A 17890-nucleotide genomic window follows, 5' to 3' on the forward strand; every position below is an offset into this window, starting at 1 on the left:
GGAAGCGTCAGATGGTGGAAAGCCCTGAATGCCAGGTTGTGGGTTTGATTTTATTCTGTTACCGATAAGGAAATACTGGAGGGTTGTAAACACCAGTAAGAGCTGTTTTGCAGGAAATCTAATCAGGCAGCAATATAATGGGTGAGGTGAGTTGGAGCAGGAAGAAGGAAGGAAGGAGGAAACACCAGTTAGGGGGCTATTTCTGAAGTTCAGGAGAGAAAGGGGGCCGCACTATGGCTGTAACGGGGGGATGGAGGAAAAGAGAATTGCAGAGGAATATACTGCACCTGGCAAGTGATTGGCTACTAGAGAGATAATTCAAAGTTAGCACTGAAGTTTCGAAACTGGAAAGAAGGTATTGCCAGGTAGCAGAATTGTGGGTAGGGATGGTAGGTTTTGACTGATGTTGAGTTTGAGGTGCTAGTGAGACATCTGAGTGATGCCCGGCACACAGCAGGACTGAATATTAGGAAGTTCCCTTTGTGGATAGGGTGGTCCTCTTCTAGATCCCCATAGAAATTGCAGTTCATTCAGGGTAGGGACCTTGCAGGTTGAGAAGAAATCTGGCAGAATGATGAGAACCTGTGACAGTGCACCTCCTGAGCAACAAATGACTATTTCCTTATCCAAATCCTAGACAGATAGGGCAAGATGCTTAGTGGAGTGTGAGATGGTTGTTCTATGTGCCACTCATCACTTTTAAAAAAAATATTAAAATTTTTTTTGAAGTATAGTTGATTTACAATGTTTCAGGTGTACAGCAAAGTGATTCAGTATATACACCTATATATATATATATATATATATATATATATTCTTTTTCAGATTCTTTTCCATTATAGGTTATTACAAGATATTGAATATAGTTCCCTGTGCTATACAGTAGGTCCTAGTTGTTTATCTATTTTATATAGAGTAGTATGTATCTGTTAATCCCAAACTCCTAATTTATCCCTCCCTCCCCACCACTCATCACTTTTAACTGTCCATCCTTTAAGTGGCTTCACATCTTTGAGCTAGATGGCTTGTGCTTGACATTGTACCTTGATAGCGTCCAAGTGTGCTAGATGAGTTTTGACTGCAAGATACCCTTGGCCATGCTCTGATTGATTCACAGTGCAAAATGTTGCCCAAGCAATTCCATAGAGACAGAAAGGAGATCAGTGGTTGGCCGGGACTGGAAGAAGGGCAAATAGGGTGTGACTTCTAAGGGTATATGGAGTTCCTTTTTGGAGTGATGAAAAAGTTCTGGAATTAGATAGTGGCAATAGATGCACAGCTCTGTGAATATACTAAGAACCATTGAATTGTATACTTTAAATATTCAGTAGATGAATTGTATGGCATCTGAATTATATCTCAGTAAGAATTTCTATAAGGAAAAAAAAAACGTTGCCTAAGAAGAAGAAATATATTTTCCTTTTCCTACTTTCTGGACTGGAAACCTTTTGTCATTTGTCTAATTTTCAGTTTAACTACTTTGACAGAGTCCTTTTGCATGGTTTTTCTGCTCGTGTTACTTTCCTCTGCTTTTTCTAAAAGAAGATCTCCGGGTAGAGCATTTCTGAAGTTGTACTAGTAAGATGCCCTTCAGGCATGTTTCAGCATCTGAGAAAGCCATTCAGTCTGCTTAGAGAAAGCAACATATTAGTCTCTTTAAGAATTAAAGCATTTGCCAAATTAAACACGTGAATGAAAACATTCTAACCAGATTTGTGTTGACTTAAGTGCTCACAGTGTAAACACATGCACGCGTGCACACACAGACACACACACACACGCACTTACGCAAAGTATTTCAAAGCATCAGAAAGCAACGGCTTTCAAAAGTACTCTCCAGCCAACACCCTCTCTCATATGCCAGAACTCAGTCCAGAGCAAGCTTTTTTACAGCTGAGTTATAAACACTTGAAGCCCAGAGTAATCTCTATAATGGAAATACTGACATTGCTTGACTTGAGCAACACAGATGGCTCTGGCTTTTTTAGCTAGAACATGATGAGTTTTCTAATAGGAAGCCAAGAGGCTCTTTGGGGTAGAACTGTTAAGAAATGTAGAGACTGGGAGGAAAATCTCTCAGTGGGTTGCAGTTGTAAGCACTGTGCCCTGGCTGCATTCTCCCACTACCCCTCTTCCTTCTGTAATCAGGAAAACTGCCCAGATAAATACTGCCTTGTATAAATATGGAATGTAACCTTGACTTGTGACCTTAATTTTCTGCAGTCCCTTGCTTACCCTAGGGTTGCTGGAAGCAACAATGGTGATTGTTGTCTCAGATATGAGACTCTGTAAGGATGGACGAGAGACATCTGAATCGTTTAAAAAATAAGTCTACCAAAAATTCTCCCCCAGTGTGTCAAAATAATGAAATTGATGTACTTTAAAAGTTTTTAAGTGTTTTGGTATATTAGCTCACTTTGGTCTCTCAATCACTCTGTTTGATAGAAGAACTGTGTGTTGTTGTTCCCATCATTTTAGTCAAGGAGGTAGCATGAATAACCTGTTAGTGGTCAGGCTAGGATTAGGAAGCAATCCAAACTCATTGTTCCTTCCCCAGTACTCGGATGCCCAACACCTGGACTCCCACATACAGACCTGCCCTGCTCCCCGGTGACCAGACATTGGTGTAGCTAACTGCATTTGCGATTTCATTTCTCATGGTTGTTTATTGTCTTGGCAGTTGGCTTTGCCTGGGTACCTTTGCTAAAGGATGGTAGAATCATCACATTTGAGCAGCAGCTGCCAGTTTCCGCTAATCTTCCCCCAGGCTACTTGAATCTGAATGATGCCGAATCAAGAAGGGTAGGAAAATATCTGTATTTGTTGAAGTAATCATGATGAAATGGTTTTTTTCCCCTCTTTTTAAAAAACTGTATTGAAGTATAGTTGATTTACAGCGTTGTGTTAATTTCTGCTGTCCAGCAAAGTGATTCAGTTATACATATATGATGAAATGTTTAAAAAGTAGAATACCGTTGGCATAGTCGATAGTTTGGTCTGGTTGATAGCTACTCAGGGTGTGGTTTGAGGGCTGGTGCTGGTCCACGACAAAGATAAGTATAGAAAATGAGTGTTGAGAAGCTTGTATAATAGTTTGACAAAGTAACCTCATGTCTGTTGATTCTAATAACGATTTTTAAAATGGGACTTCGATTTTGTGCATCATGAAAAGAATTCATTTCTTTAGTAATTTTTATTGTCATTTGGAAAAGTATCAGCCTGCAAAGGATTGGAAATTCAAAATGGTTTAGGATACATTTATTCTAAAGGCAGGTTATTTTCTCCAATAATTCCCTATGTGCGAAACTAACACATTTGTTTCTGAAAGAAAATGTTGAAATGCATAAAGGTGTTATATGTTGCTCATCTATCCATTGCTATGGTACAGAAACTCATGTGTGTATTTTCTCTTCACAGCAGTCTAATGTGGATATTAAGTGGGTAGATGGTGCAAAGCCTTTGTTGAAGATTAAAAGTCACTTGGAGTCTACCATTTATACTCAAGTAAGTTGCATCACCTGAATTTTGTCAATTTTAATACTTGAGTGTATTTCTGGATTAACACAGACTATATTCGATTCTACAGCCTTAGAGAAGTTGTGGCCTGAAAGACTTTCTCATTAGTAATAACATCATTCTTAATAATAGCTCAAATTTAAAAATTCTTCTCAAATTACCAAATCCTTTTACCTATTAATGCCCTTTTTCTGTTTCAGGATTCTATCCAGTATAGCGTGTTACATTTAGTTGTCATGTCTCCTTAGGCTCTTCTTGGCGGTGACAAGTTCCGAGACTTTCCTTGTTTTTGGTCACCTTGTCAGTTTTCAGGACTACTGGTATTTTGTAGGATGCCCCTCTGTTGGGATTTGTCTGACATTTTTCTCATGGTTAGACTAGAGTTGAACACAGAAATTTGCAGTCAGTGGATCATGGCTGGCTACTACAGTTTGCTCTTAGCCTCGACATCCATGAAATTAGGATCAAATATCTGTGAGACGCCTCAAGCACAGTTTGAAAAATCACGGGTGGAGAAGGTGAAGTCCACGCTCTTTGGTGTGGCCTACAAGGTCCCTCTCAATTCCCCCTGCCCACTTCATCATTTTAGAGGAAAAGAAACCGAGGCTCACTCGGGTTAGATGATTTACCCGAGGTCACACAGGTAATAATTAGAGGAAGCAGGTCAAAATCCGAATTTCATGATTCTGGTTCCTGATACAGTCCATGCCGTCCACAAATTCAATATCTGTAGATTCCATACAGGACAGCTGGACACTGGCCGGTGCAGGGCCAGGGTACCTTGGGCACTGAATGCCTGAGACTTATTCTGGTGACTCCTTGTTGCTACGTTTTCTTCACCTGTCAATTCAGACCTCTCTTCCTGCTCGTTTCATTAAAATATAGAAACAGCCCAACTTCAGAGGCTACACTAGCCAAAAAAGAGATTAAACAAATGTGTGACTACTTGGGCATAAATGGTGACCTACCCAGTGTGCTTAGGTACATGCTGAATGCGCCTGGTTTTGCTGCTTTGTGTGATGGTCGAGAGGACTATGGGACTCATTTAGGAACATGCATGTTGATAGCTGCAGATGCCGAGTCTGGCCATTAGAAGACCCAGGGAAACAGGTTTCCAAGATTCCGGGGTGGCGGGGTGTGGTGCAGGGGTGGAGCCTGTGCTTTGCAGGTGGGAGGGAGGGAGACGCAAGAGGGAGGAGATATGCGGATGTATGTATACGTGCAGCTGATTCACTTTGTTGTACAGCAGAAACTAACACACCATTGTAGAGCAATTATACTCCAATAAAGATGTTAAAAAATAAAAAAAAAATTTTAAAAAAATGAATCAAATTTCATATGCTGTGTCCATCTGTTTTTCAGGATCTACATGTGCACAAATTCTTCCATCATTGCCAGCTTATTCAGTCAGGCTCGAAAGAAGTTCCAGGGGAGCTCATTAAATATTTAAAGGTAAATGAACAGTAGCTTTCTGTGAAAGGTTTGTTTTTCATGTCATTCGGTTGCCACATTTTTTGACGTGGGGGAAAAAAATCAAACGAACCCTTTAAAAATACTTATGGCTGTGTATCCTCAAGAGAACACTTTCTATTATGTGCTTTTCCATCAAGGGGCTGTTTAGAAGCAGACCGCAGAATTGCTACATTAGGAAGAAAATGTTTTAGCCAGAATTCGTCGACATATTTTTGAAAATCTCATGAAAATGTTTATTTCAGTTCCATAAATTGATTTTTCCAGACCTTTTCTCATCTTGCCAATGGCCTGGTAAAGGTGGAGAAAGCTTGGGGAAAAGGGCCAGGAGAAACGGAGTCACTTTTGCTTGGAATGAAATGTGAAATGATTCCTGTGTTCATAGGCGAAAGATTATCAGAAGGGTCAGCTAAAAAAAGAGAACCTAGTTTCTGCATGTTGCATAGGAGGGAGTCATAAGTAACGCCATATTTTATCAAATGTATTGAGAATCCAAGACTCCATTTATTCCCTAATGTGGTGGGACAGGGCACACGTCATGGGACCCAGCTAACAGTGACTTTTCTTTTGTCTGCTCCTTCAGTAGATCAGCCATGGCCAGTCTGAGGCATTTTTATTTTAAATGAAGCCTCTACAGGATTTCCCTTTAGGCATATGTTAATAGTGAATGATATTCTCAGGAAATGAAAAGGTTCATTTCTTTCAGAGAGGTAGTATGACATGAGGTAATACACGTATGGGTTCTGGAATCACAAACTGAGTTTGTGTCCCGGGTCTGTCACTTATTAGCTCTGTGATTGACCTTGACCAACTTACTTAACTTCTCCAAGCCCTTGTTCCTTCTTCTCTCACATAAAGATAAAAACCTACTTGTAGTCATGAGAGAAATGCAAATCAAAACTACAATGAGGTATCACCTCACACCAGTCAGAATGGCCATCATCAAAAACTCTACAAACAATAAATGCTGGAGAGGGTGTGGAGAAAAGGGAACCCTCTTGCACTGTTAGTGGGAATGTAAATTGATACAACCACTATGGAGAAAAGTATGGAGGTTCCTCAAAAAACTAAAAATAGAACTACCATACGACCCAGCAATCCCACTACTGGGCATATGCCCTGAGAAAACCATAATTCAAAAAGAGTCATGGACCACAATGTTCATTGCAGCTCTATTTACAATAGCCAGGACATGTAAGCAACCTAAATGTCCATCGACAGATGAATGGATAAAGAAGATGTGGCACATATATACAGTGGAATATTACTCAGCCATAAAAGGAAACGAAATTGTGTTATTTGTGGTGAGGTGGATGGACCTAGAGACTGTCATACAGAGTGAAGTAAGTCAGAAAGAGAAAAACAAATACCGTATGCTAACACATATATATGGAATCTAAAAAAAAAAAAGAAAAAATGGTCATGAAGAACCTAGGGGCAAGACGGGAATAAACACGCAGACCTACTAGAGAATGGACTTGAGGACATGGGGAGGGGGAAGGGTAAGCTGGGACGAAGTGAGAGAGTGGCATGGACATACGTACACTACCAAATGTAAAATAGATAGCTAGTGGGAAGCAGCTGCATAGCACAGGGAGATCAGCTCGGTGCTTTGTGACCACCTAGAGGGGTGGGATAGAGAGGGTGGGAGGGAGACGCAAGAGGGAGGAGATATGGGGATATATGTATATGTATAGCTGATTCACTTTCTTATACAGCAGAAACTAACACACCATTGTAAAGCAATTATACTCCAATAAAGATGTTAAAAAACAAAACCAAAAAAACAACCCACTTGTAGGGTGGTTACAAGGCCTCAGTGAGATAAGGCATCTGCTATATAGTATTCATTCATTCCACACTTTTTTCTTGAGTACATTCTATGGGCCAGGCTTCATTCTAAACATTAGGAGGATAAATGAAAAAAACAAACAGTATCCCTGTTTTCAAGGAGCTTACTTTGTTGTGGAGACAGATGGACAATAAACACATAAACGAATAAATGCATGCACACACACACACACACACACACATATACACATACAGTGGTCCCTCTGTATCCTCGGGGGACTGGTTCCAGGACCCTCCACAGATACCAAAGTCCAAAGATGCTCAAGTCCCTTGCAGTCAGTTCTCCGTATCCACAGATGTGGAACGTGTGGATACGGAGGGCCGACTGTGTATGTCATGTCAGGTGGTAATAAGTGCTATAAAGAAAACCAAAACATAGTGAAAGGGAATAGGAGTAATAAGGAGTCCCTCTTTTAGATAAAGTGTCAGAGAAGAGCTCTCCAGTAAAGTGATGTTTGACAGAGACCTAAAGGAAAGGAGGGTGCCAGCTATGTGGAATTCTGGGGGAGAGCTGGGAATAGCAAGGGCAAAGGCCCTGAGGAGCTTGCTGGGTGTGATCAAGGAACAGCCGGAGTTCCAGTGTGGCTGGCACACAGAGTGCTAGGCCCTCACACTGGAAAGGTAGCTGGGTTGCTGGTCAGGTCCGGCCTCATAAGCCATGATGAGGAGTTGGAATTGTACCCTGAATGAGATGGAAAGCCTTGAACTGAGGAGTGACATGATGTGACTTTGGTTTTAAAGTATCATTCTGCCTACCATACAGAAAATACATTGTTGGAAGGGTAGAATCAGGGAGGTAGCCGATAAATGGTGGCTACGATTCTTAATTATCATTAAGAAGTATAGTAGTCATCTAACTTCAAATCCTTTTCTTGGGTAATGTCTAGAACTCCCGCTCTACATATGAATGCATTGTCTGTTGAGATCATTGTCTTTTTCTTCCAGTGGGAAGCTTTGTAAAAGTTTTAGCAGAATTGAACAGAACACGATGTTCCTATACTGGTGTTCTTAGAATGGAGGGGAAAAAAAGTACTCATATTTGCGTTTTTAAGGGTGTGGAATTTCTGATATTTATGTGACCTATGCTTGCCCTCTAGTGGCAGTGAATGAAATGCCATGTTATCATAGAAAGAGCCAAACTCCTGTATGGAATGTTAGCGCTGAAAGGGATCTTTAGCGATTTTGTTTTACAGATGAGGAAACTGAGGCCCGAGGAGAGTGATTTGCCTGTGGTCATTCTGGTTACTAGCAGAGCTGAGCCAAGCCTGTCTCTTGATGTGTCTTTTGACTCCTAGTCCTGTTTTCTTTCTATCAAACCTTGCTACCTGTTGTCCTTGTAAATGACAGTGTTTCATCACTTCATTTAACCATCTACATGTTGAGCTCTTATTATGTGTTCAGTATTTTCCTAGATGCTGTGGGGCTTGCAAAGAAGAATAACTTAGGCTCATTGTCCGTAGGGATCTTACAACCAGTCAGAGAGACAGGATCCACTTTAGTCAAATGACAATATAAGTCAGTAGTACAAATGATAGTCCAAAGCAATATATAGTTAAATGTCAAATGTGTGATACAGGGTATAAATGCTAAGAGTTCACAAAACCGAGGAACCACTGAGACTAGAGGGTTCCCATCTTTATCCCTTTGGTTCCTTATTTTATTCATTTATTCAGTCATCCTGCAAATACTTATTGAGCACCTACTATGGGTCACATATTGTACTGGATGCTGGGACTATAATGGGAACAGTTTAGACAACATACCTACTCTAGTTGGGGTAGAGAGATTATAAATAAGTAAGTCACATTACATAGGGATGAGTGCTATGAAGAAAATAGAACAGGTTATTGGGCTCTAGCATGACCAGGAGTGCAGTCAAGATGGACTTGTCAGGGAAGACCTGTCTAGGAGATGACACCATTTTAAGCTGAAAAGAAGCTGATGCGAGGAAGACAGCCATAGGTGATAAAGCTGTGTAAAAGGATGACAGAATATTGCAGCAGGTGTAAACACTTTGCAGTGGGATGTGTGGAAAGAAAAAAAGCAAAGACACCGTAGCTAGAGCACATTGAGCAGCAAAGCAGGAGGATGGCCTCAGATGAGTGGGGAGCGATAGGCAGGGTACATGTAGGATGGGGAGCCCTTCACAACTTTTTGTTCGTGGTGGTTGGTTTTGTTTGTAACAGAGGGAAATGACATTGTGGAATTTGCCTTTCAAAAAGAACCCTCTGGCTGCTGTGTGGAGAATAAATTCTAGAGGAACAGTACTGGTGCAGGGAGATCACTTCTGCATGGAAGGTCCGTCTCTCTTTTCTACCTGATGTGATCCTACTTACGATCCTTGAACCTTCCTCCTTTCTGAAGCCTCATATGACATTCCCTCCTCACTGGCAGACTCGGTTTCTTCTTCCTCTGTACGTTTTGTATATACCACGGTTGTACTGTTTAGTGTTTGTATCACAGTGATTTAGTTCCATGTGTTTTCCCCCCATAGTCTGTGAACTGCTTGATGGTAGGAACCATGTTTTTTTGATGTGCTTGGCAATTGAAAGTTCATTCAGTATGCCTTTGTTGAATGAGTGATTGAATGGCTTTACTGAACTGGGGGTTGGAACTTGACTGGGAAGGGTGGCGAGGATTTGGCTACAAAGTGTGAACAAAGGTAGCAGTGCATTGATATATTCAAGGAGCAGTCAAGACACCAGTGTGGCCTCGTGAAGAATGATGAGTGTTAAGGTTAAGAGTGTAAGCTGGGTCTTAAGTAACTTAGACTTAATACCTGGGTCAGAGTTTCTCAAACTTGGCACTATTGACATTTGGGGCAGGATAAGTCTTTGTTGTAAAGGGCCGTCCTGTTCACTGGAGGGTGTTTAGAAGCATCTCTGGCCTATCCACTAGATGTCGGTAGCACCCCCCAATTGTGACAGCTCAAAAAGTCTCCGGACATTGGGGTGGAGGAGTGGCACAGGGTCTCTGGTTGAGAACCGCTGCCCTAGGTCATGGGGAAGCATCAGAAGAATCTTCTTGGTGGCACGGGGTGGCCTGATGTAACCCCTGTTTGAGGAGGATTAAGTTTTGGAAATGAGAGACATTGGGAGTGAGGAGAAAGTGTACATAGACCTACTAGAAAATTATTAGACTATTTTGGTTATAGGTCGGAGTTCTGAAAAAGGGCGACGGCTGTAAGGATAGAAGAGAGAGGGCAAAAGGAAGGAAAAACCTGAAGGATAGACCATGGGTTCCCTGAGCTCAGTTTCTTGCCTTATGCATCCGATTGAAGAGAGGCTGCCCGGAAATCTAAGAGGTCACTGTTGAGATGATTCAAATATAGATGAGAGAAGCCTGAAAAGGGATGGCGAGAGTAAGGATGGCAACATGGAGCAAGAGTAAGGGAGGCTATGAAAGATAAATGCTGAGTTCCTTAGTACAGACACTTGTTTTCCCCGTGTCTGTATTTCCCAGGGCACTAAATATTGAATTGGTGTAGAAGGTGCTCAGTGAGGTTATTTTGGTTGGCCAGTTGACTAAATGAGTGAGTGAATGAATGAGTGAATAAATGAATGCGGAGAGAAGGGAAGTAAGAAGGAAGACATTTTACATATTTAGCTGCTTGTATCATTTCTATGTATACACGGACATATTTCTTCTTTTTGATGTCAAGATACTGATCAGTAGAGACAGAGTGTTAGCACTTTGAAGAAACGTATTGTGAGATGTTAGAATGCAGAACTGCCTCAGCTTGTGGATGGTGCTAGTGTAAAGCCAATTATACATAGAAACACACCTTATTGAATCCCACGTAACTTCTCACCACAAAGTAATGGCCCACTTTCCCCTGTAAAACACACGAACTTGGGGGCTGGTAGGCCCGTCTCCATCACCTCCAAGCATGCCTGCTCCTCGCCCCGACTGAGTGTTGGTTTACCAAGAGTCTGTTGTCTTTATTCCAAAACCTGTTGATCCCGGTTATACTTATCTTCAATAGAGCATTTAATATTAAATGAACTAACAGAATCTGAGTGCCAAAATAAGAGATGTGGCTAAAGTAACTGACAAAGTCCCCTATCCCCTGAAGCTCGTTTTTAAAGTGAGCTTATATTCTAGTGAATGTAGTTTTCATTACTTAATTTTTTGTTGTTTCACCTTTGCAAGTTATATCATATTTTGGTTTATTTTCATAACTAATAATGACTTATTTTAGTGTTTGCATGCCATGGAGATCCAAGTCATGATACAGTTTCTACCTGTAATTCTTATGCAACTCTTCCGAGTTCTCACAAATATGACCCATGAAGATGACGTGCCTATCAACTGCACCATGTGAGTTTCAGTGTTATAATACCAAGAAGCAACTTTTGTTTCCTTTTGCATTTCTTCATTTGAAATATAAATTTATCTTCCAAATGAGAACCCCAAAGTCAGAAATCTAATATCAGTTTTCTCTAGTTTCATACTTCTCAGACCAGGGGACTTATATCCCCAGGGATAGATGATACCAGAAACCATAGGATGAACTTCCTCAACCAGAGGTTCTAAAACTGCTGCATGTTAGAAGCTTTTAAAAATGGCTGTTCCCGGACCATACTTCACACCAATTAAACCAGAATCTCTGAAGGTGGAACTCAGCATCAGTATTTTTTTTTTTAAGTTTCCCTGATGAGTCCCTAATGCAAGGGAGTTTGAGAACCATTGCCCTTGACCAGTCTTGTCCAGTAGAACTTTCTCCAGTCGTGGAAATGTTCTATACCTGTGCTTTCCAATATGGTGGCCATTAGCCACATTTAGCTGTTGAGCACTTGAAATGTGGCTAGTGTAACTGAGGAACTGAAGTTTTAATCGTAGTTAATTTTAATTCATTTTAATTCATTTAATCGCCACTTGTGACTAGTGGCTCTCACATTGGACAGAGTGGCCCTAGGCCATCAAATTGTACTCGAAAGAATGATGGAGTGTTCTTTTTATATGAAAACAAACAAGGATATATTGTAGAGTAGGATGCAAAATGCACCTGAATTTTGAAGTTAAAACAGGAGTTTTCTAAAAAATTGTGAGCTCAGTGCTGGCTGTTTCTGGCTTTGCTGCTTCTGCTGTTGCCACTTCTGTTGAGCCTCTCCGGAGCCTCAGGGCTGAAGCTCCACACACCTTCATACTGTTTGCTCTTCTCTGCTGTTGGGCATAGTCTGGTTGCAAATTTAAAAAGCATTATTCTAGTCCAGTGGTTCTCAAAATGTGGTTCCCAGACCAGCAGCATCAATATCACCTAGGAGCTTATTAAAAATGCTAATCATTGAACTTCACCCCAGACCTAAAAAATCAGAAACTCTGGGAGAGGGGTGTGCGGTCTACCCTCCAGGGGTTTCTGAGGCACGCTAAGGTTGGAGAACCACCGCTGGTCTCATAATTTTAAAACTTTCTATGAATCTTAGGTTTACTTCCAATTTTAGTTCATATCATTATACCTGCTCTGTCTCTCCCTTCCCTTTTCCCCTATCTGTTGTCATGCTTAACATCTTTTTTCTATTCTTTTCCTTTTATTCTCACTAGAGGGGATTTCAATATTTACCTTACTGAAGGTTTTTTTTTTTTTTTTTTTTTTTTTTTTTTTTTTTTTTTTTACTATATGGCAGTTATGACCATACTTCAAATGTGGTTTAGAAAGGAGATGAAATATCTGGGTTGCCAAAATAAAATATCCTTCTTTTGAACCAGGAAACATATTTTACAAGACCCTGAGCATGTTAGATGCTGAAATCTCTGTTAGACCCAAACTAAGATGACATTTAATGCAGTCATCTCACCTTTAATTATCTAGGCAGTATTAGGTATTTTTAGGGTTAAGTATGATGGTTTTATCTAACAATCAAACTATAGTGGTTAATTGTAGCCTGACGTGCTGACTTTTGTGAATGTTGTTTCAGGGTTCTCTTACATACCGTATCAAAGTGCCATGAAGAAGGCTTGGATAATTATTTAAGATCCTTCATAAAGGTTTGTGGAGTAAAGCTTTCTTTCTGAGCAGTTTGTCTTATGAGAGAATTTTGTTTTACAGCTCGTTTTCTTTGATTGTAGTATAGCTTCCGACCTGAAAAACCCAGTGTTCCTCAGGCCCAGCTGATACATGAAACTCTGGCTACTACGATGATAGCGGTATTGAAACAGTCTGCAGACTTTTTAGCAATAAACAAACTGCTAAAGGTAAGGACACAGGACACGGCAGGCAAGGAAAGCAGCCAGAGATATGCTTGTTTGATACCCTCCCATTTCACTTCTAGTCTTTCATCATTTCCTCATGTGACTTTCCTTTTCCTCACCACTTTACCTACACATCCTTTTCCCCCAAGTTCTCCACAGAACCTCCTTCATTCCCCTCACCCTCCCCACCCCATCCTGCCCACAGTCGAATGTGTAATGGAAAGAATTTTGGAGGAGATAGACCTGGGCTGGAATCCTCTATTCACTGCATAGTAGTTCTGTGTCCTGGAGCCCGTTATTTAGCAATCCTGAGCCTCCACTTCCTCATTTCTAAAATATAAGCAAAGCATTTAACATGTTTCTGGCACACAGTAGGCACTCAAATGGTGGCTCTTATTATTGTCATGTTTTTACTATTCCTGTTAATAATGGTAGAATTTCAATTTTGGGTATTTTAGGATGTATCTGCTTGAGGCTTCTCTGTACCCTTCAAATTACACTTAACACAAACACCTCTGCTACTTGGGCTGGCCCCAGTGTTGTACCAAGGGCAGGGTTGGGTCCCCCACTGGGTGCAGGCCATAATACGATTCATTGTCTATAGAGAATTTAAAAGCAGTGCTAAAATAAACTAAAAGTTGGTTTGCTCTTATCACCACACGTAGGCAAATCAAAGCAGTGTCAGTGATAAAATACCCTTCCCCACTGAGTTAAACATTCCCACCAAACAGCCTTTGTACATCACCAGCCAGCCCTAAGGTACACTACTACCTTTTTGCCAACACAATTTGAAGGTATCCTGTGGGACTTGGACAATTGCGATCACTTTAAAATGTTACTAAAGTTCAGAGACAAAATCCATAGTGATTCGTCAACCTCTGCTAAGCTTCAAGGATTTGGGTAACTATTAAAGATTGATTTGTATTTATTTGTTTATTTTAGTACTCATGGTTTTTCTTTGAAATTATTGCAAAGTCTATGGCCACATACTTGTTGGAAGAGAATAAAATTAAGGTAAGTAGGCTCAAGAATAATATTTAACATAGACAAAGAAGGCTAATCTTATTCACAGGTAGCCGTGACATGCAAATCCTCTTTTATATTTTAAGGGCTCTTAGCCCTTAGCTTTTTCAATTTTGCTTAAAACAAGCAAACAAACAATGGATGTATTGCAAAAATCTGACAGTTCATATGTTTTCGAAGTCTAATCGTCAGAGACTCTTCCACATAGATTGTTCCTGTGAGGTGTTTGCCATGTTAAATGCATTATCTTTGAAGCTTTCGCTTTGTCTTGTGGTTTTAAAATGTCTGTGTCAGAACATTCATTTGGAAGAAGAACAAGTACCAAATAAGAAAGAACCATTCTCTTAGAAAGGTCGAAGGCATGTACAAAGTTAAAAACACTTTATGTAATAATACATGTGTTCCTGGCATGTGCTGTATACATTTAGTTATATTTTTAAACTCTTTCGAAAGTACAAAGAAATTTTCTTAGCTATAGGAATTGAAAGCTAAGATTTGTGAAGTTAAAAAATATTCACCTCATACTTATCATTTTTATCAGAATCTTCACAGAGCAGGTTTACTGAAATTGAGATGCATGGATACATGTATACTTTGTGTGTCAGGAAAAACATGGAATGAAAAATGGATGTGTCTGTATCTCAGGAACACGATTCCAAAGTTGGGTCAAAATGACCTACTCTCGTTCATGATTTCAGTCAGTTATGGTATTAGAGGTCCAGATAGTTCCTATAATGATCTAAAGTATACACTGAACTAGCCATGTCATTTTTAAGTTGGGAGAAAAATTAAACTCCAGTTTAAAACACATTTTTATACAGAACGTATCTGAAAATAAAAACAGCAGTTGATTTAGATCTTTTGCAACTCTTTTTTCTATGCCTATTTAATTTAAGCTTCCCAGAGGCCAGAGATTTTCTGAGGCATATCATCATGTCTTACATTCATTGCTTCTTGCAATAATTCCTCACGTGACTATTCGCTATGCAGAGATTCCTGATGAGTCCAGAAACGTCAATTATAGTTTGGCTAGCTTCCTGAAGGTGAGTTAAAGGCAGCCAGAACATGGTAAGGAATTATTCTTCACGAATATGGTCTTTAAAGCCAAAGAAAAAAAATTACCCACTTTCTAGAGACTCAGCTAGGCTGCTGGAGAAACTTTTGACTGAATTAATCCATCAATTCAGTTAAACAGCCATGTTTGATCCCCCACCCCCAATGGTTAATTAATGAAATCAGAGGTCCCACATAGGTGGCTTAACCGGAAGGCACGTCTTGCTGGTTTTACATGGTGTTTCTCAAAAATATTAATTTGAATGCCTTTAGGTGGGGCATGTACTTTCTAGGTTGCCACAAACCCCACCACTCCTTAATATACCCCGACACTCTTTATACATTTAAATAGCTTCTCTGACCCTGTCAGCCTCTGAGTTTGTAACTCTTGAACTAAAGCACAGTCTACACATTGCTAATATAATCACCATCTACTTGTGGCTAATACATGTAAATGAAAACTGTTGATTTTGGTCAGTGAGACTATTTTGAGAGATATCAGAAACTCCTATATTTATGAAAGATAGCACATTTCTCGTTGTTGTATTTTGTTATTCTCCATATGTAAGGGGCAATGCTGGAATGCGATTGTTCTAGAAAGTGGGTAATAATAATATTTGATTTGTTGCAGAGAAGGGGCATGGATTTGTAATGCACATAGTTTTTACTTCTTTCCACTCCCCATCTTCTCACAGCCTTTCATCATGTCTCAACCTTATCTTAAGAACCTCATAGTCAATAATCCACCCAAGCAGTTTTAGTATCTCACATACCCTTGTTTTCTTATTAAAAATTCACAACTGGGTTTCAGATCTCCAGAGCATGATTTTCTGATGTAAGACCTCTCTTTACCAGAAGTAAAATAAAGTTTTAACACTATTACATGAGCCCTTTTGCGTATTAAAAACCAAACATCCACATATCTTTTTAAAGTAAAGATGAGATTATTTGGAATATAAAATCTCCGTTTCTTCCATGGAGTTTAAACTTAAAGTTTGCTATGTAAACGGAATAGAACATAGTCGATTTAATAGCAGTATTTACCTCATTCAAGTCAACAAACATTTGTCTGTCTTCTCTGTGAGAATCCAAAGATGTGAGAGGCTATCTCTGTAATTATATTCAAATACATGTACAAGATCAAGTGTGATGACTGCTATACTGAAAATACAAACAAAATACAATAGGAAAACAAGTAAGGGAGGGATTAGGACCAGGTAGTATGGACAGAGACTAGAAGAATAGTTCCCCAAGACAGGGTTGAGGGTGTTTCAGGTAGAGGATTCATGAGCAAAGATGAGATATATGCGTTCAAGAATTGTTCAGGGAGGAGCAAGAAAGTCATTGTGCAGAGTTTAGGATGTGTGGAGGTAGAGCTGGAAAGACCATCTGATGCCAGATGATGAAAGGCCTTGAATGTCAGGCTAAGGGATTTAGATTCTGAGCTATATGCCATGGAGCTATATACCAAAGATTTTGGAAGAGGTGAGGAAAAAGCCAGAGTCAAGGCAACCAGTTAGAAGACCAGTCGTTCCCCCTTGTCTGCCTGGCAGAGTCCATTCATCTTTTAGGCTCAGCTCTTTCCTAACCTTCCCACACAGGGCTGATCACCCCTTCTGTTGTTTACCCGTCCTTTACATACTTCTATAACTTTTTAGTGTGCTGTATTTTAATTATTTGTTTATTTGTCCTTACCATTGGACAAGGCTAAAGACCATATCTTATTCACCTTTGTATTTCTCTAGAATGTAATGCATTGTTTCAAACACAGTAGATCCTCAAAATGTTTTTGGATGAACAGATAAATATAAGCCTACCTCATTAATCCAGGTGAGAGGTGATGAGGCAGTGGAAGTTGAAGGGAGAGATGAGAAGTGAGATGCAAGTGGCTGATGAATCAAATATTGAGTTCCTTCTATTTCACAGGGTTACTGTAGGTACCATGGAGAGCATAAGAAAAAGAGATCGTTCCTATTGTCCTCTCTAGAGGAAAACAGGAAAATAATAAGGAAAATACAAGCTACTGTAAAGTGTTTAAAGGGCCCTGTAGACCAAGGTGGTTAATGAAAATGGGCTTCATCATTGAAGAGTGGGCAGGATTATGCAGAAGCAGTGATAGAATTGCTAGCTAGACCTGGCATGAGCAGAGACCCGGAGGTGGGAATGCACAGTGCATCTTGAGTGGGTAATAAGTAGATGAGCTGTATTGGGAGATAAAACTGGAAAAGTAGGTTGGGACAAGATTGTGAGTGTCCTTGAATGCCAAGCTAAGGAGTTTGAAATTATATTAGAGGCAATAGGGAACTGTTGAAAGCTTTTGGGAAGAAAGGTGACATGATTAGGGCTAGGACTTAGAGATTAATCTGGAAGCAGTTGGATGGAAAGATTAGTGGCAGGAAGACAGGTTTGGAGGATAACTGCAGTTGTGCAGTTGCAAGGTAATGAAAGCATTAACCAGGAGAGTGATGGCAGGAAAATATGAACAACTAGTAGGGTTGTCACAGAGGAAGAATGTTTTGTAGGCCAAGACTTCACAGGACCCAAAGAAAAACTTCACTTTTGGCCTGAAATGTTCACATAGGCAAGCCCCACTAACCACCCTCCAGTTCACTTTGAGCTTTGAGAGTTAACCAAAATGAGGCAGTATAGCTAATAGATTACATATCGATATATATGCGTATATATGTTTATATACATATATGTGTATATATATGTATACATGTGTTTGTGTGTGTATATATATCTTAGTTTGAAAATTATACAGTTGAGTCCCAATTCCAATGAT

The 17890-nt window shown here is 40.0% G+C and overlaps 1 protein-coding gene across 7 annotated transcripts in view; it reads left to right on the top strand.

The window, feature by feature from the left end:
- Window positions 1–17890, top strand: part of DOCK11 (dedicator of cytokinesis 11) — a 189492-nt gene that overhangs the window by 90510 nt on the left and 81092 nt on the right. For 6 of the 7 annotated variants that reach the window (XM_082376948.1, XM_082376946.1, XM_082376945.1 and 3 more), the window contains exons 21-28: window positions 2681–2802; window positions 3418–3504; window positions 4879–4968; window positions 11039–11157; window positions 12756–12825; window positions 12907–13032; window positions 13972–14043; window positions 14949–15095. In XM_082376948.1, the coding sequence (XP_082233074.1) occupies window positions 2681–2802; window positions 3418–3504; window positions 4879–4968; window positions 11039–11157; window positions 12756–12825; window positions 12907–13032; window positions 13972–14043; window positions 14949–15095 (833 nt within the window). The remainder of the gene's footprint in view (window positions 1–2680; window positions 2803–3417; window positions 3505–4878; window positions 4969–11038; window positions 11158–12755; window positions 12826–12906; window positions 13033–13971; window positions 14044–14948; window positions 15096–17890) is intronic. The other variant, XM_082376943.1, reaches the window with a different exon arrangement.

Source organism: Balaenoptera borealis (genome assembly GCF_965194805.1).
Source record: "Balaenoptera borealis genome assembly, chromosome: X".
Taxonomy (NCBI): Eukaryota; Metazoa; Chordata; class Mammalia; order Artiodactyla; family Balaenopteridae; genus Balaenoptera; species Balaenoptera borealis.